At 37.2% G+C, this 24547-nt stretch overlaps 1 protein-coding gene across 1 annotated transcript in view; it reads left to right on the top strand.

Moving 5' to 3' along the window:
- The window catches only part of sip1 (septin interacting protein 1), a 292796-nt gene extending 270252 nt beyond the window's left edge, over positions 1-22544 (top strand). The window contains exon 16 of the mRNA XM_090395420.1: positions 22239-22544. Coding sequence (XP_090251546.1) covers positions 22239-22412 — 174 coding nt within the window. The 3' untranslated portion in view covers positions 22413-22544. The remainder of the gene's footprint in view (positions 1-22238) is intronic.
- The last annotated feature ends 2003 nt before the right edge of the window (positions 22545-24547 follow it).

Genomic DNA, 24547 nt, shown 5'->3' with positions numbered 1-24547 from the left:
TCAGAGACCTGTCTAAAATCTGGAAGGATGGATCTATCTCCATGGGAACAAAGTTGAGGATTTTAGATGCAGTTGTTTTTCCAACAGCGACTTATGGATGCGAGACTTGGAACCTAAAGAAGTCAGATAAGAAACGGATATATGCTTTTGAGATGTGGTGTTACAGAAGGCTGTTGAGGATATCATACACTGAAAGGCGTACAAATGAATGGGTGTTAGAAAAGATTAGTAGAACTTTAAGGCTCCTTAAGGATATTGACAGAAGAAAGTTAAAATATTTTGGACACACAGAAAGGATGGAAGGAGGACTTCTCAGAACAGTAATAGAAGGTAAAGTTCCTGGAAAAAGAGGCAGGGGTAGACCATCAATGAGGTGGATGGATGGAGTGTGTGGAGTGACTGATCTTCAGAGAGTTGAGGCTGCCAGAAGGGCAAACAACAGGACTACATAGTGAGGCCTAGTGTGAAACATCATCGAGCATCGGAGTGACCATACGGCATCTGTAGATGCCCAGTGAACATAGATAGATAGATAGAAAAGGGTAAAACAATAACTGGGGAATATTATTCCGATCTTTTAACCAGACTAGATGAAAAAATTCATGAGAAAAGATGTTATTTACAGAAGAAAAAAAAATCATCTTTTATCAGGACAATGCACCTGCCCACAAAGGTGTTTTGGCAATGGGAAAATTAAGGGATCTGCACTATGAATTGTTTTTCATAGAAGTCAGAGGGAGCCAAAAAGATTTGGCTCCCTCTGACTTCTATCTCTTCCCAAAACTAAAACTCTTCCTTGCTGGTCAAGCTTTTTCTTTGAATTAAGAGATTGTTGCTGTAGAGAGGTATTTTGCAGATCTTACTGAGAACCACTACAGGGATGGGATAAGGCACTGGAGCATCGCTGGAATAAATGTATTAGTCTTAGGGGAGATTATGTTAAAAAATAAAAATAATTTTGAAATTATAAATTCGGCTTTTTCATTGTTAGGCCGAGAACTTTTCAGACCACCCTCGTAAGTTGTTTCTATTCTGCTGCATAAAAATATAAAAAAACTTTCAAAAGTCTTTTTGAATGCTTATATAAGGTCTGTTTTAGGGATACACTAAATACTCGACTGAATACTGAATTTTATAAACAAATGTTTTAGCGGAAAAAATATATAAAATTTAATTCCGAATATTTAAAATATAATTTAGTATGCTTTATGTACATGTAGTATGCTTTATATATACGTATATATAAATATATATAAACTGTAACATGTTCAGATCATCAAACAATGGTCATACCGCATCGTCTGTCACAGGTAACCAAGGGACGCGTTCGGGTTTTAGGCAAAGGGACCAGTTTGAAAAATATGTTACAATCTCCCTTAGACACCACTCCTCAGCACTCTGCTAGAGGAAACTCCACCAATGGGCCCCGCTACCTGTTTGGGGAGGTTTTTAGGGACAGCGCAAAGAAATGGTTCTGCAAAAGGACAGAAATGACAACGGCACCAGACTATGGCTTTAGGCAACTGGAACATCTTCTCTCTGACAGAAAAGGAACTGATCAAGGAAGCCAAGCGCTACCAACTAGATTTAGTCGGGCTTTCTTCGGCCAAGAGGAGAGGCTTTGGAACTTTCGACCTGGATGAGGGGTGGAAGCTCTACTACTCTGGTGTGAGCCCAACAATGTCTGATCAGGTGGGTGTGGGGATACTGACAAGTCCCTGGCTGTCAGACTGTGTTGCTGAGTGGATTCCATTGGGGATGGGTATGTATGTTAAGACTCCAGATGAAAAACCATGACTTGGTTGTGGTGCAAGCCTATGCACCTAATCTGGAGTCAGAATACTCTGCCTTCCTAGATGAAGTGGATGCTGCTTTTGACAGGGTGGCAGACATGGAATCAGTCCTGCTAATGGGAGACTTCAATGCACGTTGGAACAGATGACCAGACGTGGAGGGATGTGGTTGGGAGGAACGGAGACCCTGACCTTAACACGAATGGGTTGAAATTATTGGACTTCTGCTGTGCTGACAGCTTGTCCATAATGAATACCTTCTTCCAGCACTGAGAAGTCCATAAGTATACCCAGTACAGGGATACGTATGGATAAAGATCTTTGATTGACTTCTTTATAGTGTCAGCAGAACTATTTTCCTCAGTGCTGGACGTTCGTGTGAAGAGAGGAGCAGAACTGTCAACTGACCACCACCTTGTTGTCTGCACTCTGTGACTTCAGAAACCAGATGCTACCATCAACGCTCATAGGCCTAAGCAGCTATACCACGCGATGGGAGGCATTGGAAAATGAGGCTGTGAGGAAGAATTTGGCAGATGGCATTTCCTCCAGGTTCAAAGAGATTCCCGAGCATACTGCAGATGTTGAGGAGGACTGGAAGCTGTTCAGAACTGCTGTCACTGCCTCTGCACTCTCATGCTGTGGCAGAAAGCTGCTCAGCGACAGGCAGTGAGAAAAGGACACCTTGGTGGAACCAAGAGGTCCAAAAAGCTGTCTGGGCAAAATTGGAGGCCTACCTAACATGGCTTAGGGTCAGGTCACCTGAGATGCTTTTCCAGTACACTGAGGCACGAAAAGCTGCTGCTGAGGCAGTAAAGACAGCAAAGCAGAAAGCTTGGGAATCCTTTGGAGAAAGATTAGACTCATCCTATGCAAATGCAAACAAAGTATTCTGGCAGACCATCTGCCACCTTCGAGGGAGGAAATCGTGCACAGCAAAGGCAAGTAAGGCCTCTGATGGTGCACTTTTAACAACAGAGAAGGATATCCTCCACAGATGGAGGGAATGCTTTAAGAGCCTTCTTAACCTGGGTGGACCAGCAGTTGTTGACATCCAAGAGGTGCAGATCGGAGCGATGACTAGTCTCACAACAGAAGAGGTCCATTTACCAATAAAATCGGGTAAGGCGATGATGAAATTCGGCCTGAAATGCTAAAAGCCTTAAATCGAGACAGCGTTCTTTGGATGACTTGAGTGTGTCAGGCTACGTAGATATCTGGGCGAGTACCAAAGCTTCGAGAAATCTTGGGAATATGCCAAGAATGGCTACACATGTTTTGTGGACTTGGAGAAGGCATATGACTGGGTTCCTCAGGATAAGCTTTGGCAAATAGTACAGGTGGATGGAGTGGATGGCCAACTATTAGCTGCCATCAAGTCCCTGTATGAATGCCCTGAGTTTTGTGTTAGGGTAAACAGCACAAAGTCTGAACCTTTCACAGTCTACGTTGGCCTCTGCCAAGGGTGTGTTCTGTCACCCCTCCTTTTCATAATGTTTATGGACTGGATTGATAGGCACAGCCGAGGCAGTGAGTGTGTCAGAATTGGAAGATGTAACATTGGACATCTGCTTTTTGTAGATGACCTCCAGCAGATCCTGGATAGGTTTGTAGCTGTTTGTGCAGAAGCTGGAATGAAGATCGGTGTGGCCAAAACTGAAACATTTGTGGTCTCAAGACAACCATCCCTGTGCACTACATGTGAGTGGAGTCCCACTGGGGCAGGTGGAGAAGTTTAAATACCTTGGATCCATATTCATGAGTGATGGAAAGTGGGATGTAGAACTAGATACTTGGATTGGCTCAGCAAGCGCAATATTGCGGGAGCTTGGCCGTTCGATAGTATTGAATGGAGTTTAGCCAGAAGGCAAAGCTGGCTGTCTTTAATACAGTCTATGTCCCCCATCCTCACCTATGGTCATGAGAGTTGGGTAATGACTGAAAGAATGTGGACACGAATCCAAATGGCTGAAATGAGGTTCATTCGAGGGGTTGCAGGACTGACAAGACTCGACAGAGTTAGAAGCTCTGCAATTCGGGAAACCCTCAATACTCAACTGTTGCTTCTCCGTGTTGAGAGATCACAGTTACGTTTGTACGGGCACCAGGTCAGAATGCCACAATAAAGGCCCCCCCCCCCCCCAGCAGGCCCTCTTTGCCAAGGACAGGAGGCCACGTGGAAGGCCAAGGACTCGCTGGATAGATTATATCCAAAACCTTGGGTGGACACATTTGGGAGTCCCACCAGAACACCTGAGCTTGGTGGCGGAGGATCGTGACCATTGGAAGTCCCTCTTGCAGCTGCTGCCCCCACAACCCAATTAGGAAAGGTGAGCCTTGAAGATGTATGTATGTATAAACTAAAAGTTTAAAAAATTGATGAGAGAATATGAGAACACAGTTCTCAGCATCAGAGTTGCCTTAGCTTGCACTGCTTGAAAGACACGAGTGCTGTCCAGACATCCTTATATTTGCTTTGGATTAAGGTTTCAATCTGGCCTGATAGTGGTTTTGAACTGTTGATTCTTATCATCAGAAATCAGAACATAAACCTTAAAATGGCAAGAACTCTCATTCAGTACCAAAGCAATTCTGTTTGATAGAGTTGCGTTTTTCATAAGTGAACAGCAGCGAGTAAGAGTAATTATCAAAGAAGAGCCTTAAAGTTTTAGTTTGGTGTATATTTTATAGCACAATATATATATATATATATATATATATATATATATATACACACACACACACACCCAGTTCTTCATTTACATGGTAGATTGGTTCCAGAAAAAATTGTGTAAATGAAAACCGTGTAAAAAAGAATAGTGCATATAAAAAAATAGAAGAATGGTTCCAGATGTGAAAACCTGATACGAACAATGTTATTTCCAAAAGAAACATATATAGTATATGCATCTCTTAAAGAAAATAGTTTATTAGTTCACTAATAAAACAGAAATTTGAAAGGTCCAAATACACCTGCGCATATAGTTATTAGTTAAATTTAATTGCCGTCACTTTCTGACAGTAGCCGCATTCTTTTGTGTGAGACTGGAATTAAATCACTTCCATCACTTTTAACACATGGGCCATCCTGTTCATACTGCAATGGCAAAACATTTTCTTAGTAAAAGGAACTAAATTAGCACTACATTCCAATTCTGAAGGTTGATTTTTTTTTTTTACCACCCACTCTGTAATTAATCGTCAAAATCTTATTTTGTCTAGATCTTTGTATACTTCTTCATATTGCACCATACATGACTTCAGTTCACGTTTAAACTGTTCAGCTCATTCAGTATTTGATCATGTGTGTAAGAAAACGACTTTGCAATTTTACTAGCTAATTGAAGCGTTTCTTTAATGAATCGTGCAATGAGTAGAATCTCTTCTTCATCATCATCACTTTTTTCTTTTTCATCGAGATTCTCAAGGACAGCTTCTATTATTTTGTCATCACTAACAGCCTTGTTAACCATCAATTCTTCAACATCTGCAGATGTTGAAAAATCATCAAATTCTTCTCTGCCAACCTGTGCTAATCTCATGATGTTGAGATATTCAGTTGTATGAGGTTTTTCTTTTTCACACATTCTGATCAAGTAGCTTTCCGGCATGCATTTAAAGTTGATCGTTTTCAATTCTGATAATGCCAACTTAGCAAGTTTGATGCAAAATAGAAAATTTCTTCCTCACATCAATAACTGTCAGTAAATTATCCTTATCCCAAAATGTATTGGAATCTTCTTCTTATATAGTTAGTTTTGAAGGTAGGGATCACACCCTGGTCTAGTGGTTGTATTAAGGATGTTCTATTAAGTGGCGGAAAACAAGATTCCACATTCGGGTGTTCTAAAACAGGATGGACGGGCAAATTGTCTATAATCAATAAAACTTATCAATCAATACGATCTCCTGAAGCATTACTGCAAAATAATAGAGCCACACGAATCTTAGCTGCTTGAAAGCTACCAACACTTTTTTTGTGATTTCACAATATAAGTTCTACTTGGCATTTGTCTACATTCTGTAGCATAGAGTAATCCCTAATATTTAAAACATCAAGGGGGTTCCCCCAAAATTCAACTTTAAGTACATACGCACTGTACTAGGAAATGAAAATTATAATGGAAATACCCTTTTTAACAGAACTGAATTCAAACAGAAATTTTAAAAATAAACACCATTTGAACCATGTTAAATCAAAATATACAGTGTAAAAATAAAATTGCTTTTGTTTTCTAAACCGCGTTATTTCGAAATCGTGTAAAAAAAAAAAAAACCATGTAAAAAGAGAATTAGCTGTATGTATATTAAATAAAATTAAATATATATAAATATATATATATTTAATTGGGGTGCTTAAGGGTCAAAGCTGTATAACTGAGAGGAGACCTCCACATAGCCTTTCAAGGAATGCGGAGAACCAACTAGGGCTTCTGACCTAATGTCCAATCCTCACCTTCTCGTGGTGCACCCTGTTGGGTATCTACTTTGATACTGAACGAACGAGGATGGGCTGGCAATTTGGGATTTAGCCGACCAAATTGTATTCTTATTGGTTAAACCAAAATAAAAAATGATGGTACAACATGACAAAATTTCATGCAAGCTGGGGCGTGGCCCGGTTAAACAAGGCCCTCGTTGTTTTCGCCAGGGAACCAGGGCGAACAGCGAAAAGTCAGCTACTGGAACAAATCTGAAAACAAACCCCAACTCAACATCGCCAGAGTTAAAGATCGGTACTATCAACGTAAGAAGCCTGAATGGCAAAGAAATGGAGCTAGCTGAGGAATTAGATAAGTACCAGATCGACATAATAGGGTGACTGAAACAAAAAAGACCAAAACTGGTGAGATCTTTCTGAGCAATAAATACAAAATGTTATATTCAGGCAATGACAATCAAGGAAAAGAAGGATTGGCTATAGTATTCAACACAAAATACGAGGCTAATCTTCTTGAATGGCAGTCAGTCTCAAGTAGAGTAATGTGGGCAAATATGAGACTGGGGAACTGGACAATGAGACTTATTTGTGCCTATGGTCCCACAGAAGGTTTTACTAAGGTAGAAGTGGAGGAATTTGGTCCTTGTTGGGGATCTAAATAGCAGAGTAGGAAATGATTGTGACACATACAAAAATATTTTGGGAAAATATGGAGAAAAGAGCAAAGCTAATAATAATGGCAAATATATGTTGGATTTCTGCTCAGGACATGGACTGGTTATTACTAACACCATGTTCCAACATAAAAATGTGTACAAATTCACATGGAGAGAAGAGGCTAGGAATAAGAAAAGTCTCATTGACTATGTTATTGTTGATAGTGATGTTTTCTCCCTGGTGCAGGACACCAGAGTGTACAGAGGATTTGAAATTGGAAGCGATCACTATTTAGTCTTGAGCAGGATAAAATTGAATTTCATATTGAAAAGAATAACATGTAAGAAAGTTTTAAAGTGAATAAAAGTTGAGCAGCTCTCAGATGTGAACTGTAGACTAAAATACAGAAAGATTATTGAAAAGAAAATGAAAGAGTTTGAGAACAGGAATCAAGCCTTGGAGATTCAGTGGCAAACTCTGAAGAAAACATTGATTGATTCTGCCAGATAGGCATGTGGTGAGGTTGTGTGCAAGGATAAAAAAATCAGAACTCCATGGTGGACACAGGAAGTTAAAGAGGCAGTGAAGGAAAAGAAGAAAGCATATCAAAAGTTCCTGGTAAATAAGTCAGCTTTTACTCTTACAGAATACAGAGACAAATGTAAGAAAGCTAAACAGTGTGTAAAACTAGCTAAACAAAAGTCATGAGAGGACTTTGGCAAGAATATAGAAAATAAATATCAAGAAGGTGGCAAAATATTCTGGAGGTTGTTGAAGAAGCTTAGGAATGGAGGAAAGAGTGCTGTAAAAGGAGTTAGAGATGATAAAGGTGACATGAAAACGGGAGAAAAAGATATCCTTGAAGTGTGGAGTAATTACTTTGAAAAACTGCTAAATGAAACAAGCAGTGATGACAGCACAGTGATAAAAAACACTGACCAGGCATGCAGTCAGGAATACATATCCATACTTGAAGTAGATGATATTCGACCAGAAATGCTGAAGTATGGTGGTATAAGAGTCTTACAGTGGCTGCACTGCATAGTTCAGAAAGCCTGGACAGAGGGATGAATTCCCGATGATTGGAGTAGAGCTCTCATAGTACCCATATATAAAAAGGGAAATAAAACTGAATGTGAGAATTACAGAGGTATTTCCCTACTGAGTGTTCCTGGCAAGATCTATGCAAGTATACTTGAGAGACCGTTGAGAAGAATTGTGGAAGAAAAGCTTGGTGAAGAACAAGCTGGATTCAGGCCAAATAGAGGTTGTCAGGATCAGATCTTCACTTTAAAAGTCGAGAAAGCATGGGAATATAACAAAGATCTGTATTTAAGTTTTGTCGATTTGGAAAAGGCATATGACAAGGTGCCAAGAGAGAAGCTATTCAATATGCTGCAGTTATATGGTGTCAATGATGCATTATATCAAGCAATACTTAGTCTTTATTTGAGTTGTAAGTCAGCGGTTAGAATTGAAGGAAGTACAGGAAGATGGTTCAATGTTAAATCTGGTGTGAGACAAGGATGTACATTATCACCTCTGTTATTTATTATCTATATGGATCACATCATGAAGGAAAGTGGTATTAAATCTAATATCAAAATTGGAGATGTTAATGTCAGCTCTTTGCTTTATGCGGATGATGTTATACTTCTAAATAAATCCGCTACAAGTCTGCAAGATTCTCTGACCAAATTCAATTGCTGTTGTAATAGATATGGTATGAAGGTCAGCAATAAAAAGACAAAGACAATGAAAATAGGCAGAATCATTGAAAATGTCAACTGTGTTGTGAATGGAGAACCTGTGGAACAAGTAAAACATTTCAGCTATTTAGGCACGATTATTACTGAAGATGGTAAATTAAATATAGAAATAGACAACAGAATCAGCAAAGCTGGTATGGTGGGAAGTCAATTGAATAAATTCATATGGAATAAGAGAGAAATTAGTCGGAACACTAAATTAGATGTATACAAGACAGTGTTCAAACCAGTTTTAAATTATGGATCTGAGAGCTGGGTCAGAAGTAAAACACTTGACCAAAGACTAGAGACCGCAGATATGAGAGTCCTGAGAAAGATGAGAGGTGTGAACAGATGGCATCAATGGCAATATCATATTAAAAATGAGGATATTAGGAAAGAACTTGACATTGTCATCATCCAGGAATGTGTTAGCAGAGCTAATCTCAGGTGGTATGGTCACTTAAATAGAATGAGAGAGGAAAGATTAGCAAAACAAGTGTTCTCTGCCAGGTTGGCAGCAAAACGACCCAGAGGATGACCAAGATATAGGTGGATTGATACAGTACAAAGTGCCTTAGACGATAGAAATATAAGATTAGATAATGTTGGAGTCTTGACAAGTAACAGATTGATTTGGAGGAAAATTGTAGATAGGAAGTTAGTAATGATGTAATTTTTTCATGTAGTACTGTCATATCCTGTACACCCCTTGAGGGTATATGGCAGGAATTTGATGATGATGATATATTTAATTTGGCATATGTGAGGTGATACAGAAATATTGTGAATCCATCCATATTTTATAGCCAAATTTAGAAATAAACTTAAAAGTTTTGAAAATTTACCAGAGAATAATCTCTATAGGAAATTTCAAAACTTAGAAATGGAGAAAGAAACTTATTTTACTTTCTACATTTAGCTAAAAATATGGATGGATTCATAATATCTTCTATTTATTTTTCTTATTTTTGAAAATTTATAAGCCTTTCAACTCTATACTTGAATATCTTATTATGTACCTACCAAGAGTTCACCTACGAAGAATTTAATTTTCTGATAATGGTGTACTGAAGTATTGAAGGAGAGTTTTCATTATTACTGTTACTAAGAATATAGTCCTTGAGACTTATATTCTTATAAGCTCTCTGGTTAGTTTTCAGAAACTCTCAGTTTCTATTTTTTCTTCACCTGTGAAGAACCAACTTCAGTTGACTTTTTTCAGCCTCATTTGCTTAGTGGTAGTGCCTGCGTGCACATATCATTGTTTTGTGATCCCTGAAGATGGGAATGTAACGTTCCCGAAATACAGGTAGTTATTAATTAAAGTTTTTATAATTAATAATACAGTTTAATTGTCGTTTCCTAAAAAATGAGAAGTATGGGATATTTAGTAGACTGTCTATACTGTTTCCCATTGTAAATATGGGCAAGAAAGTTATAAATTATTTATAGAAAATTATATATATTAAAAACTTGCCTATATCGGTGTCCTAAACATGCCAGTTCAGACTTCACCCATGCAAAATTGATGAAACTCAGAAAACATAAACAGCAATTCATGATGAATGACATCATTCAGTTAGATTGGTTGACATAGTAACCAATCACAGCCACTTCAGTGCACACCCTGTCTCACCTTCTGGGTGGTTTAAAACCACTGGAACGCTATGACCTGCTGTACGTCTTTTTAAAGGGCTCAAAGGTGTCTGTATTTGTGACAGCAAACCTGGGCAATGTTTACAAGTCAAAAATTGCCCTCTTCATGAAACATTAGTATATTGTGTTTAATTTTAGGAATCATGCGAAGCCAGGAAACAATTAGGGGAATCTTTAACAGGAATAAATGTAAAAATATAATATTGGTGATATTGCTATTCCATGGGTGTGCACCACTCGCCTAGCTCACTCAGAATATATGCCCCTGATACATAAACACACAGATATATACATGCACTGTGTTGACAAAAGTATTTGGACACCAAATTGTGGTTTTTTAAATAAAAATCATTTTAATTTCTAGTACCAAATAGAACTACCTTTGGTCTGAATGACAGCAGCTACCCTTCAGGGCATATTTTTGATATGTTGTAACTGAGATATTCTTCCATTCCCTGCACAACACTACTCCCATTGTTGATGCTCATGATGGTGCTGTGGTCTGGAGCGAATTCAATGTTCTGATTCATCCCAAAGATGTTCGATGAGGTTGAGGTCTAGGCCCTGAGCTGGCTAGTCCAAACCTTCAGTGTTGTTTTGTGGAAACTAGTCTCACACCCAGTGCAGTATGGCATGGGGCATTGTCATGCTGAAACATGTAAGGGCCACTGCCAAAGTACTTCCACAGAATCAAAAGCATGAAGTTGTCCAGGTAGCCATCAGACATCATGGTTTTAGGCACATCCACCAATGGACCAAGCCCCCATCCAACTGAAACATCCCATACCATTACTGAACCTCCACCAAACTTGACAGTTGGAATGATGCAGTCCTGCTGGAACCATCTGCCAAGTAATCTCCAGATCAAAAAACGATCATCAGAGTGAAACATTTGAAAGTGCGATTTGTCACTCTACAGAACCCTTTTCCAGTTACTACAATCCAGTAACAATATGAGTGAACAATACCAGTCTAAAAGTTGTTTGGTGTTGAGGGGGGGGGGGAATATGTGACTTGTTCGTAGCAGCTCTGCTGTTGTAACTTAAGGCATGCCACTCTCTACAGACAGTTCTAATGCTGACAGATGTCCCTGCAGCATTTTCTAGGTTGACTGCGAGGTCCGCTGTTGGGATGCTCAAATATTCTGAGACAGAGCTCATTGATCTCGCATCTGGGATTCAGTGGCCTCCAAGGGCTTTTTCCTGCGGTGATAGCACCATGAACTCTCCATCTACAAATGACATAAGCAATGGCGGTTTCAGTATACTGAGATGTATAGCAATGTCACAGACAGAAAGATTACTGATGTGACACCCATCTACCATCCCACATTGGAAATCTGTCAGTTCAGGTGAATGTGGCATGTTGACATCGAGTACAGTGCAAAATATGCAGCACATCCCACCTTTTATTACCAGACTTACACAGACACTCCCTAAATATTTGCCTGTGGTGGGATCTGAAATTTGCATGGCATGTAAGTTGTCTAAATACTTTTGTCAGCATAGTGTATATATATAATATGCTTGTGTGTGTGTATCAGGGGCGAATATTCTGGGTGTGCGGTGCTCATCCACGAAATATCAGTATCACCGATATTATATTTTTGCATTTATTCCTGTTAAAGACATCCCTATTTGTTTGCAGACTTTGCGTGATTCCTAAAATTAAACACAGTATACTAATGCTTCATGAAGAGGGCACTTTTTGAGGCAGAAACATTGCGTCACATTTGTGTTAATAGCCCGGGTGTGCTTTCAAAATGCATACACCTTTTGAGCCCTTCGAAAAGATGTAAAGAGGGCACAGCAGGTCAGATTCGTAGCTTCTAGTATTTTAAACTGCTGAGAAAGCAATGCTGGGTGGGCTAACATTTTGAGCTCACCTAGTGGCTGTGATTGGTTATTGTGTCAACCAATCCATTGAATGTTGTCACTTGTCATGAGTTGAGTGCTGCTGTATCCGATAGCTGTATTACAAACAGCAGTTACACATGTTTTCTGGAACTGAAAATTTGAAAGTGGATGTTAGGAGAAAAATACTAATTGTTTTTTCTTTTGCTTGTGTAGTATATCATCTGTTGAGGTTGCAAAGTTTTTTAATGGTATAGAGACATTTTTATTCTAGTCTTCGGAAACAACAGACAGTAAAAAACTATCTATTACTGAATAAAAATGAATATTCTGTATATTATAAGACATTGTTGATCTACAACAAAATACCAGCATATGTGAGATTGAAAAGAGAGACGAACTGCTGATACTAAAATAAAAATAAATAAATAAACTAATGAATATAGGATTCCCAAAAGTGTGGATAATTCCGATAATGATCGGATGTTATGTACACTGAGCCTCAGTGTACGGAGCGAAATATTCACAAACCAGAGAAATACAGATAACATGGGCAACAAATTTTACGAAATGATTGGCTGCTCCATCAAACCATATTTATTCCTGTTATATTCTCTGTCTCCTAGTAAGATTTTTTTTTAAAATTATGCCATCATAAATTCACATATTATGTCTAGACTTTATAGGCTCGTGCTATTTGCAACTTATAGGACACACATATCACAAATGTTAATTATTAATAATTCGTTTAGCATTGATGAAAGTATTTCTACTCACTTATTCTTTCCCTTCATTTCCTATTCTCACATGTCTTATAAATGATGGTTCACATATTTTCATCTTTGAGTATTTCAAATATACCATTCTCCTTAATTGTTGTTTTCTAATAAATCCTAAAACAAACTAATTGTTCCTCCACTGGAAAAGTATTCAATGTTATCCTGCAGTTAATTGCATTGGACCAATTAAGATGAGCACTGATGCCTTATACACTCTCAAAACTTTCATACATCGATAAAAATGCAATCATGCGATCATGTGTGTCCGAAGGGGGGGGGGAACAATGGGGAACTCCCCAGGATCGAGTAAAAAATTCCACAAATTATAATCGTAAAAGTGATTGAAATATGTAACCTTACACCCTCGACCATGGGACGCTTTTTCTGTCTTAAAATTTTATTATGGGTTGGCCTGTTTCAGCCCACAGCTAGGTAGCCATAGAACGTGTTTTATTGTAATAATAAAGCATGTTCCTCTTTTTGGTTCATCTTTTTTTGATTTGTGAAAAAAATGTTCATTACTGTTGTGAACAGCGGCCAGTGTTCATTTGCCCTCTGTGTCTAGTGAATCACTGAGTGAAGTGTGAATTGTAAATTTATAGTGAAACAAATTTAAACAGATAAATACATTTTTAAAAGGTAAGTGTATGTAATTTATAATAACTAATAATTAAGGAATTGACAGCGTACACTAGAAATATAAATTAAAAACAAATTTAATAAATACTTTCCGATATTTTGGCAACGTCACATTGCCATCTTCTTGGGAACTTAAAATAAAGAACAGGTGCACGCAAATGCTACATAACAGCAAATGAGAAATGAAGCGTGGAAGCTACCGTTTTCCTAAAGTACTGATGGTGCCCCCTGCCAGGCTATATTGGTAGTTATTGGCCTTTTAGGCTGAAGTTCTTCTGATATATGTTTCCCAAATTTGGAGCAGTCTTATGCACCCAATTTTGTTGAGGTTTGGCATGTTCCTAAGGGCTGAGGCTGATTCCATGAATAGTCTTTCATATTTGAACTTGTTGCGGTATGTTTATCATGTTTAACCAGCATATTAGCCTTTCAACAAGAGTGTATGTAATTTAATATTATTTTACTAGTTAGTTTTATGCTTTTTTTTGCTTTTAAACTGAAATAATTCAATTTTGGATTTTGGGATTAATTAGTTGATTTTTAATAAAATATGCCGGTCAATTTTTTTATATATGAGGTTGTGCTAAAAACTGTATTAATTCTGAATACTTTTAAATCGATGTAAAATGAAAATAATGTATTTATAGTTTACATTGACAAATAGTTACATCAGAAACTGCTAAAAGATGTTTATTGAGAATTATTTGTCTCCAAGCTTTGCCTCCCCAGAAAATTTTCTGCGGACACATGCCCATGCATATGGTCAAATTGACGTGCACACCCAATCGAAATGGGCACGCAACACCACTGATATTCACACACACACACACACATATATATACATGTATGTATATATATATATTTAGATTTTGTCATTTGCTATTTCAATTTCATTGTCTTGTTTTACAAATTCATTGCTTTGCTTGTCTTTTTACATGATTATTCAGAGATGCGTACTTCCTTTTTTGTGTATCACCGAGATATTTTGTTTGCATATTTTACATTTTGGATATTTTGAATCTGTATATAAATCTTAAAACTTACAAATATTTTATTATTATACTTATTAAACAACTGTACTATTTTTCAATATTTTAAGACTGCATAATATAGGCTAAAATAAAAACATCAAAGCGTATTTCACAAGCAATATGCCTTGTTTATGAAAGATGCTTTCCTGAGTCATAACAAACTAACCAAACGGAAAGAGCAAATAAGCTTTTTCCCTACTGATTGTGTTTGTTATGACTCATGCAACGAATTTTTCTGCTTTGGCCAGCCAACTACCGAATCTTTCTACTGATTTGGTCAAAGCTGAATGTTTGAAAAAACATGCTACATTGGCTAAATACTAAAACAAATCTGAATATGCAGAACATCCTTAGTCTGAGTATTTAATAACATTATCTTATCCTCATTTAGGAGAGGCATTTTTAAACTAATTAATAGCTGACATTACCAAGTCATGCGTGTTAGTTGTGTACAAGTCAACTATTGCCAATCACCCTTGTTTTCTTTAGTAGCCAGGTATATTAATCACAATTACCATAAAATTAACTACATTCTTATGGCTAAACTTTAACTCATTCAAAATGTGGCTTATAATATGTGAATTAGTTATAAAAGGTCATCAAGCTGATGAGATTCCAGCTTTATTTGGTTATTTCACAAGGATGGCTATATCTAACTTTTATAGTCAGTTTTCACTGTTATATACCATTATAGTTAATTCATTCATTTTACAAACTACCAAAAAATTCTTGCCAAAGTCCCATAGCTGCTATACTAAGCTATTCTTTTGATTCCTCTGAGGTTGTTGTAGAGAATTAAGCATATCTCATCAGTGAAAGAGTATTTATTAATCCTCCCCCCCCCCCCCAAGGCAAATTTGATACATTTTATTACACTACCAACTCTCTCCACATGCATAAGTGAATCTTTGTTATAGAAATTTGCATCATTTATCCTGCTATCATCAAATTTGAATGCCAAATTCAAATATTACAGAGGAGTGTAAAATATATATATATATATATATATATAATTGATAGTTTCATTTTTTTTTTAATGTGTGTATTTATCAAATCATGTATGGTGGGGAATGAGGGGGAAGTGTTTTTTGGATAACAATTTCAGGTAAATTTGGGCAGTGAGAAAGTGTTGAAATGATGGTGTCTTGCATTTTGCATCCTTCGCTATTACATAAGTTAAATATGGTCTACATGATATACCGCAAAAAAGTATATCATGTAGACCATATGTGACTAGCATATTTTTTTTTTTGTTTTAGATATGTTTCAAAGAGGAAAGCTAACATAAACAGCAAAGTAAGAGTGAGTTAATCAGTCTCACATAGTGATGGCAGGTATTTTTCCTCCAATAACAGAGGTTTTCCATCTCATAAACAGACAAACACACACACACACACACAGTTATTCTGTGTATTCAGGTGATTATATAAGGAACAGCTGCCTTTTGATTAGAAATTTGGGATTTTAATGCTGTAAAATCCCAAGAATTTGGATGGCACACATTCAGCCCACATAAGTTCAAGTTCTCCAGCAAATCCTTACTTTAGGACTCTAAGCAATATTTTCATTGGCTACCATCTATACTGTTTTGTTCTAATTTATGTGAGTAATTATGTTCTCTAGCTTAATATATATATATCTTAATCATTTGTAATCAAATAGATAATAACAGGACTCTAGCTTTGATGTAAGTTTTTTTAAATACTAGAGGTTGAACCAGTAGTGGTAATGGTTGACCAAATTACTGTGACTAGCATATTATGTAGATTGTAACATAACTTTTTCTTTGTGTGTGTATATATATATATATATATAGAGGAAAACCTCGCTTAACGCAATTAATTAATCCATCAGTTAGTGTAAAGTTGGAAAAAAAAAGTATAAGCTATATTAGAGGATAAAATCATCTAATTTAAAATCACATCTTCATTAAATCCAAGTTCTTTTCCAATTGTGCTAATTTCTTCAATAATGTTAGATCTTGGATTGCGCGCACAATAAACTAACATAGACTTGAGTTAAAGTCGCCTTCTGCATTGCCTCCTAATAAAAGCATAATCCTGGTTGAGATGCTTCAGTTTTAGCTAGGAAAGTTTTTATTGGTATACGCTTCCAAAAGACTCCAATTTCGCTGACGTTGAATACATTTGTCAATTATCCACCCTCCTGAATTATCCTTTGTAGTCCTTCAGGAAACTTGGCAGCAGAATTTTTATCAGCACTAGCAGAAGCAGATTCCCCAGTTATTTTTACGTTAAGCAGTCCATTCAATTTTTAAAACAGTCAAACCATCCTAAACTTGCAGTCAAGATTTCATATTCCTCTTGAAATTTTAGTCTCTTTCAATGAGATAAAGATAGAGAGTTTTTACCTGGATATTCCCTGTACTAAGAGGTATTCTTTTTTTTTTTCTTCTTTTTTTTATAATCCTGAATCCAGAGTGATAGAAGACGCTCCAACTTGATTGTTAAATGGCTTCTATTTCAGGTGATCCGCATGCTTAAAGAAGCAGTAGCAACTTTTCCTTGTTCTTTGTATTCTTTGCTCTTATTTAATATAGTCCAAACTGTAGACTCACTGTATCACAGGTCTCACGCAATCATTGTATTACTAGCACCACTTTCATGACTCTTAATGACTTCCAGCTTTTCTGCTTGCTGCAGATTTGCGACAAAAAATCACTTTAACTGATTAATCACTCACTTAAAGTGGGAAATGGTATCATTTCATTCAATGCGCTAACTGATTATCGCGCATACTGAATTCGTGTTAAGCGAAGTTTTCCTGTATATATGTATACTCCAGATGATGAAGGTTGAAACATCAGGTGATTATTTTGTTGTTTCTATAATTTTTTTTTTAATTAATGAATGTTGATAACCAGCTATGAAGGACTAGACTACCTTCTGTTGATAATGCTGTAAATTCTTAGGCGAATATAAATTTTATCCAGTGCTTTGTGCCATTCTACTTTTGTGACATTTAAGAAAAGTGGGAAGATGATCGATCTAGTTTCAAGGAGCAGGAGCCTTTTATACAGGATTTCAGTAAAACTGTTTTTGTTGTAACTTTATGATGAAAAGAGCCTCCCCAGTGTAATGGTAGCCCTGCTGAAAAAAATGATTCTGCTGTGGGGGAGACGAGTTTTGCATAGGGTGATATGACGCATCTTCCATGCCATTATTTATTTATTTAGCGTATGGCTCACACATGAAAAGTTACATTACATTAATTCTTAATATATATGAACATAGTAATAGACATACGTACAATAATAAGACATAATACAGTCATAAAAGAAACACTCAAGAATAGGCTACAACGGTATGTCTAGGTTGATTATCCAGTCAACTGCACTTGGTGTAGCATGGATGAAGTCTGACAAGTTTCCAGCGTATGCATGTTGGGCACATTCTGCTGTAATATGTAATTGTCTGGTGGGGTGATCCACAGTCGCACCTGGGTGAGACAATCATGCCCCATTGGTAAAGGTGGTCTGCACATTTGCCATGATTGGTGCGGATTCAGTTAAGGATAGACCAGGGTAGGTCAAAACTCGAGGGCATCTGTGTTGGGTCCACCAATTCTTGGAGGACCCCTGTTGAAGTGTCTAGGATTCTTTCCACTTCTTCATGTTGAAATTTGTCTCTGCAAGATTTTTTTACTGTTAAGATTGGAGGGGGGTACCTTGAATTTATCCTGTTTATTTCCAGGGGTGGGATGTCTTTGTAGATTGGAAGATTTTGGATTTCCATGATTTTGCTGTATTCATGTAGAAGAAAGTGGGATGTTGCTTAGCACTGGGAGCCAGTAGGTTGGGGTTGATTTTGAGCATCAACCAAATACACATGGGTGCTGTTCCGCCATACGGGTAAGCAGTATTCAGCTGCAGAGTAAACAAGGCCAAGAGCAGTGCAGCGAAGCGTTGTTGCTGAGGCACCCCAAGTTGTTCCACATAGTTTTTGCAGTATATTGTTTCTTGTTTTTAGCTTGGATGCTGTGTTAATGAGATGTGGTTTAAAAGACAGAGTTCTATCCAGAGTGACACCCAAATATTACGGGAGTCTGTTCTTTGTTAGTCTGATTCAGGTGGAAGCACGAAACTTCTGTTTTGCTAGGATTTGGACGTAATCTCCATTTGCTAAAGTATTCAACTAGGACTGCAAGGTCATTTGTTAGTGTATCTTCCATTGTAGTAAAATTGGTGTGCCTCGTGGCTAGAGCAATGTCATCAGCATAGCAAAAATTCTTGGAGGCTGTATTAGGCAAATCTGCGATTTATAAGTTAAAAAGTAGGGGAGCCAGGACTGACCCTTGTGGTAATCAATTATTTTTGTCCATACACACACTTGAAACAGGTGGTTGCTTAGCATGTTATCGTTTAGTTTTGCTATTGTTCTGCATGGGGCAACTTACAGACTGCTCCATGCCTCCAGATTGTATCATAAGCTGTGGGTAAGATCTACAAAAGCTACAGCTGTTTTCAGGCATTGTTGGTAGCCTGCCTCTATATGTGTTGGTGAGTGACAGAACCTAATCACAGCAGCTTCGTTTATGTCTGAATGGGCTGTTCCACTGGTACTTCTATTATCGTAGGGGCAATTCTATTGAGGATGAGCCTTTTTGGTCGGTAGTTTTCTGGTTTGTAGATGGGGATAATTTTTGTCCTCTTAAACGCTTTTGGAAGTCTACCAGTCTGGAGGATGTCAGAGAAAAAGCAAGCCAACCACTGGCGAGCTTTTTGGCCTGTCTTCAACAGGAAATCCGGATGAATTCCATCAAAACCTGGAGCCTTGCCTGGTTTCATATCCATTAGAGCAGTGTTAATATCTTCAAGAGTGAAAGGATGCGAATATAAAGGGTCTGTTATTTTTCAATGTAGGTTCTCTTTTTATTTGAACAGTGTGTTGTTTGTCATTGGTGGTATATCTTGATGTGTTGACAATATGTGATGCATATTGGTTAGGAGAAATAGCTGATTGTTCCTGGGCAGTCAAGGTGCCACTACCTAGTTTTCTTAGAAGGCTCCATGCTTTTCTACTGGAGTGCCAAAAATAGTCTTTCTTCTGTCGGCTGGTGTCAAGGCTGTGAATGAGTTCATCTGCAATATCAGGATCACTGTATTCTTGATACAGTTTATTATTGCCATCATCCCATCCAGAAGCCTCTTAGTATGGTCTTCTTACCTACATCTCCCACGAATCTCTTGTAATTATTGCTTGTTAGAGGGATCCAACAGACATATTTGTCAAGACAGGCAGCAAACATATCCTAGTCGGCTTTCTGGAAATTCCAGTGGGGACATTGGATGGATCTGACAAAGGGTACCTGTAGACCTACCTCTAACATAATTGGTCTATGTTGGTTTCTGGGAAAGGTGGAGAGAACTCTTCTCGATGTAGGTAACAGTCATCCATTGTTGTCTTGAGTGACCAAGTACAGGTTAGGGTTGTACTCCCTGTTCCATCTTTTGCATTGAAAATTAGGTACGTGTTGTGAATTTCTGCCCATTCAGTCAAAGTCTCTCTGCATTCATTGTTGGAAGCATATTTCCATAGCATGTGGTGGCTGTTAAAGTCACCTATATGCATCACAGGGTGGTTGTACACTGGTAGAACTTGTGGAGGCCACAAGAGGGCAGGGGGAGGGGTATACATGTTGGTAATGGTTATGTTCCCTATCATGGTTATCAGATCCATGCTGCTGACAATGCTAGTTGTAATGAGGTGTGATCATCTTCTAGGACTATGTACATACGTGGCAAGGCCATGTGCATGATGGTAAGTGGCTCCAATGATAATGTAACCAGGAATTTGGCCCTTAAGGGGCGAATTCCTGGTTACATTCCTCATCCTTATAGTGAGTCACTTGAACAAGAACAATGTTGACATTGTTCTTGTTCAAGACTTCAGTTTGTCATCATATAAAATCTTTGAGAGGTATTCACATTTTGCTCTACATATACCCTCAATGTTAATTTGGCAAATTCAGACAACAGGTCCAATATTTCTAGTCATCTTGCCCTTAAGAGATTCATGTGTTTGAGTTCATGTGTGCTGTAACCAGGAGATCAAGAAGATAGTCTTATTGCCAAGTCACTCTAGCTCTTTAGCATTATCCAGGGTGCACCACGAAGAGGTGAGCTAGAATTGCACTGTTTCTTTTGACTACATTATAACAAGGAAGACTAAAGTTTATTTCTTTTTTTCTATGTTGAAAGTTAAAATCCTACATAAGCTTAGGACCAAATGGCAGAGATATCTATGTACTTCAACCAGACTTTGGAGTTCTCAGGGAGCTGCATTCAGAGCCAAAATTTCAAAGGATTCCTTGTATAGTAATGGGAGGGTAGTAGCAAGAAACCCACTTCTACATCTTCAGCTTAAGAGATGGTGGCCCAGTCAAATGGACTAATTTATAGCAATATTTTAATATTAGTGATGGGATGAGGAGGATGCTAATTTCTCCTGCATATTCTCTGTAGCTCTTAGCCAAAACATTATCTTATATATATATAAAGACTTTCTATTCTATGTTTATTAAGTTTGATTTGCAAGGGTTTAGCTAATTTATATATAGATCAATAAAGCAAATTGCAGTGATTAATGACTAAGTAGCTTAGCTACTTAGTCATTAATCCACTAATGAAGCTACATAATTTGTGGAGCTGAATTTTTCATTTAGATAGAATCACAAGCAGCCAACTGGTAATGTTGGCTACTTGTAATATGCTTTATTTTGGAACCTCTTGTATTCTTGTTTTAATTGTATTGTGATTAGTTGTATTTAAAATAGTGGCATATCATATTTTCAGTGCTATTTCTTACCCCCATGATTGCTTTTTCTTGTTGTAGCGTATCAGTATTTGCCAATCTGAGCAAATTAGATTTCTGAAAGCATAATTATTATTTAACACCTCCAGGGAGTCCAAGACTCATCAAGGGAGGGCACCTACTCTACAACCTCTGTCTGCACCAACGCCATCTACTGCTGACCACCACTAGTATTTTCACAGAAAATCACAAACAGTCATGCCCACGAGTCGAACCCACAGCCTTCTGGCTGGAGAGCGGACTAACCACTAAGCCAACAGTAATATCAAAAGCTAATCATTTACATAAAATCTGTTTCATTCATAGAAGGCAAAATTACTAAGTTACTTGGACTTTTGTTTAGCCAAAAACTTGGAAACTGTTTTATTGCACTAGCTATTTTTATCCTGATGATCTGTGAACATTCAGAGATTCAGGCAGATGATCATGTGCCATTACATCTATCATTACTATCCCAGAAAGTGTTTTTGGAAGATGTTCATGTCTTACGAACATTCTTTTAACTGCAACAGAACTGATGGGCTGATTTTAAATGTTTTGTAAAGAGGTGGTCACGTCTAGCATCATGCACAGCTTTGTTTATTGGTTGTGGCTTGGTTGGATGCATGCGTGTGCGATTCAAATGCATAGGTAATACATTATAGAGCTTGCAAAATGGTGGCTTGGTAAATGTCCAGTTTAATTAAAATATAAGTACAATACCATTTCTTTAGTAGTTTTTATCCAAGAAAATCTCATTGTGAATGCCATGTTGTTTTGTTATGTCTGACTAAACTAATCCTGAAATTAATCTTTTTCATTATAGGCTGAAGAAAATAACATCTTGTTCATGCCCATGCCAAATCGTTATCAGGAAGGAAAACAAGTTTATCATTTTGGGAGGACACTGATGTATATAGATCGTGGGGTAATCTTTGTATTTAATGATAAGACATGGGTTCCAACATCTCTTCAGAGTCTGCTTGACATGGCAAGTTGATTACAGTAAAGATACAAGTGAACATATAATTGGGAACAACATGAAAGATGTCTTAAGTAGTGCTTTTTATTGCACAGAATGTATATAGTAATATTTAATAAATTTTAGACCTAGTCTGTCTTTGATCAGGAACATTTTTGTATATACTTTCCATAACCAGATCAATGTTGGTATTGATACATAAATATTGATTACAGGTACTCTGGGAAATGAAAAATAATTTTAGTATAAAATTATGTTATGCTTAAGATTGGTGGGAGCTGTCATCACCATGAGCATCTGGTTGATAATCATGGTGCACAGAATTTCCGAGCCTGCTGGTTATACCAATTGCACTCCATTTCAGCATCTTGGAAATATTCTACATTTCTTTTCTAGAGGACCACATATAAGAGTAGCAGATGAGGATAGTTAGAGTGTGTGTGGAATATGATGCCACTTTAGCAGCTGAATCTTTTCCTGCATGTGTTATGTTTATTCTCAATAACTGTAAGCAAGTGTTCAGGAGTTTAACTATATTGCACAGCATGAGTATAAATCTATAATGAACTTATTTCTTCAAAGCAGTGTTATGAGTGGGTGTTACTTTGAGGAAGACAAGATATTTCCACTGCATGTTCAGCATCTGAATAAGATTCTGATAACAGCATTGCAGAGGATGAAACATAGTTACTGTTTGGTTTGGAAGTTGTAGAAATACATCAACTGCTAGAGACAGGTTTCTCCATATACGGGTACTCTGTAATAAGCTTGAAATTATACCATTGTCAGTCATATGGATGAGGGTGTTGCATAATTGGTTTGCTGCCCTGGTTAGTGCATCTGCTATCCAGTCAACAGGGCAGCAACTTCGTGATCCAGGTGGGAGATGAATTTCATTGTGACCACTACTCATATTAGAGGCCTGAAGTGGCTTGAAAATTGTCCATGTTTGGTCTTTAGTGCAGGATTTCTGGACCATAAAAACATACTTAAAATCGATAAAAATGGAGTTAAAAAACCTTAAACCCCCCCCCCCCCCACACACACACAATACAAATAAATGTACTATAGGTTTACAAATAAACTTTTCATGGTTGAGACATACATAAAAAAATCTACCAGCCTAAAGAATGCTTCCATGGGATGCTCCTTCTGGATAGTTATGATCACTAAATGAATGATTTGACTCAGCTTCAGTACCACCGAGCAGAACATGAAAGAATGTTTTCCTTTACACTTGCAAAGGAAATTTTCTCTCTTCTCTCCATACATAGGCAAAATTTCAGCTAACATAATACTGACATAAGTACATAGTGGTTCCTCTGTAAGAGTTCTAAGCAAGATTTGTGTACAATCTTAAGAAAAAGTTAAGCAAAATTATTAAAGAAGGTGCAAGGTTATGGCCAAATAACTCTAGCCCAGACTTTTAACAAAAAAAAAAAGTTAATTTTTTTTTTTTTTTTTTTTTTAATGTTAAGACAATATTTCATTAGAAGATATTGTACTGACTAAGAGTAACCAATTATTGTTCTTGGTCAGTACAATAATTTCTTTGAAGCACAACTTCTGTTGTGCTTCAAAGAAACATTTGTCTATATTATGGTTTGATGGATTAATTACCACTAATAAGCAAAATAATAGATACTGCTAAGAAAGAAAACTTCATTGGCTCAAATTGTCGAGAAATATTTAACTAGCATCACTGTTTAGATTTTAATGATTTTTATAAAATATCAAGAAAAGGCTGTTCAGAACAATCCAGAACCATATGCATTCCAGCTCCAAGGCAAATAATTTTGTATGTTCAGTTATAAGTCAAGATAAACCAATTCCTTTCCCTGAACACTGTTTACTTGAAATACAACATCTAAATAGCAACTATAAGATATTGATCAGAGAAAGGCAGCAATAGTATTCAATACTAAATATGCAAAAAAAAAATCTTGAATAGTAGGCAATTTTATATAGACAAGCATTAAAATTGAGAATTGGACAATGAGACTTATTTCTGCCTATAATCCCACAAACAGTTCTACTGAAGGAGGAGTGGAAGAATTTTTTCCATTAATTAGAGAAGGCAGTTGACAAAAAAAAAAAAAAAAAGGAAAAGTTGGTCCTTCTTGGAGATCTAAATAGTGGAATAGGAAATGAAT

Source organism: Typopeltis vanoorti, chromosome 7 (genome assembly GCF_054136105.1).
Source record: "Typopeltis vanoorti isolate ZY-2024b chromosome 7, IOZ_Tvanoo_1.0, whole genome shotgun sequence".
NCBI classification, from domain to species: domain Eukaryota; kingdom Metazoa; phylum Arthropoda; class Arachnida; order Uropygi; family Thelyphonidae; genus Typopeltis; species Typopeltis vanoorti.
This window is presented reverse-complemented; position numbering and strand designations above follow the sequence as displayed.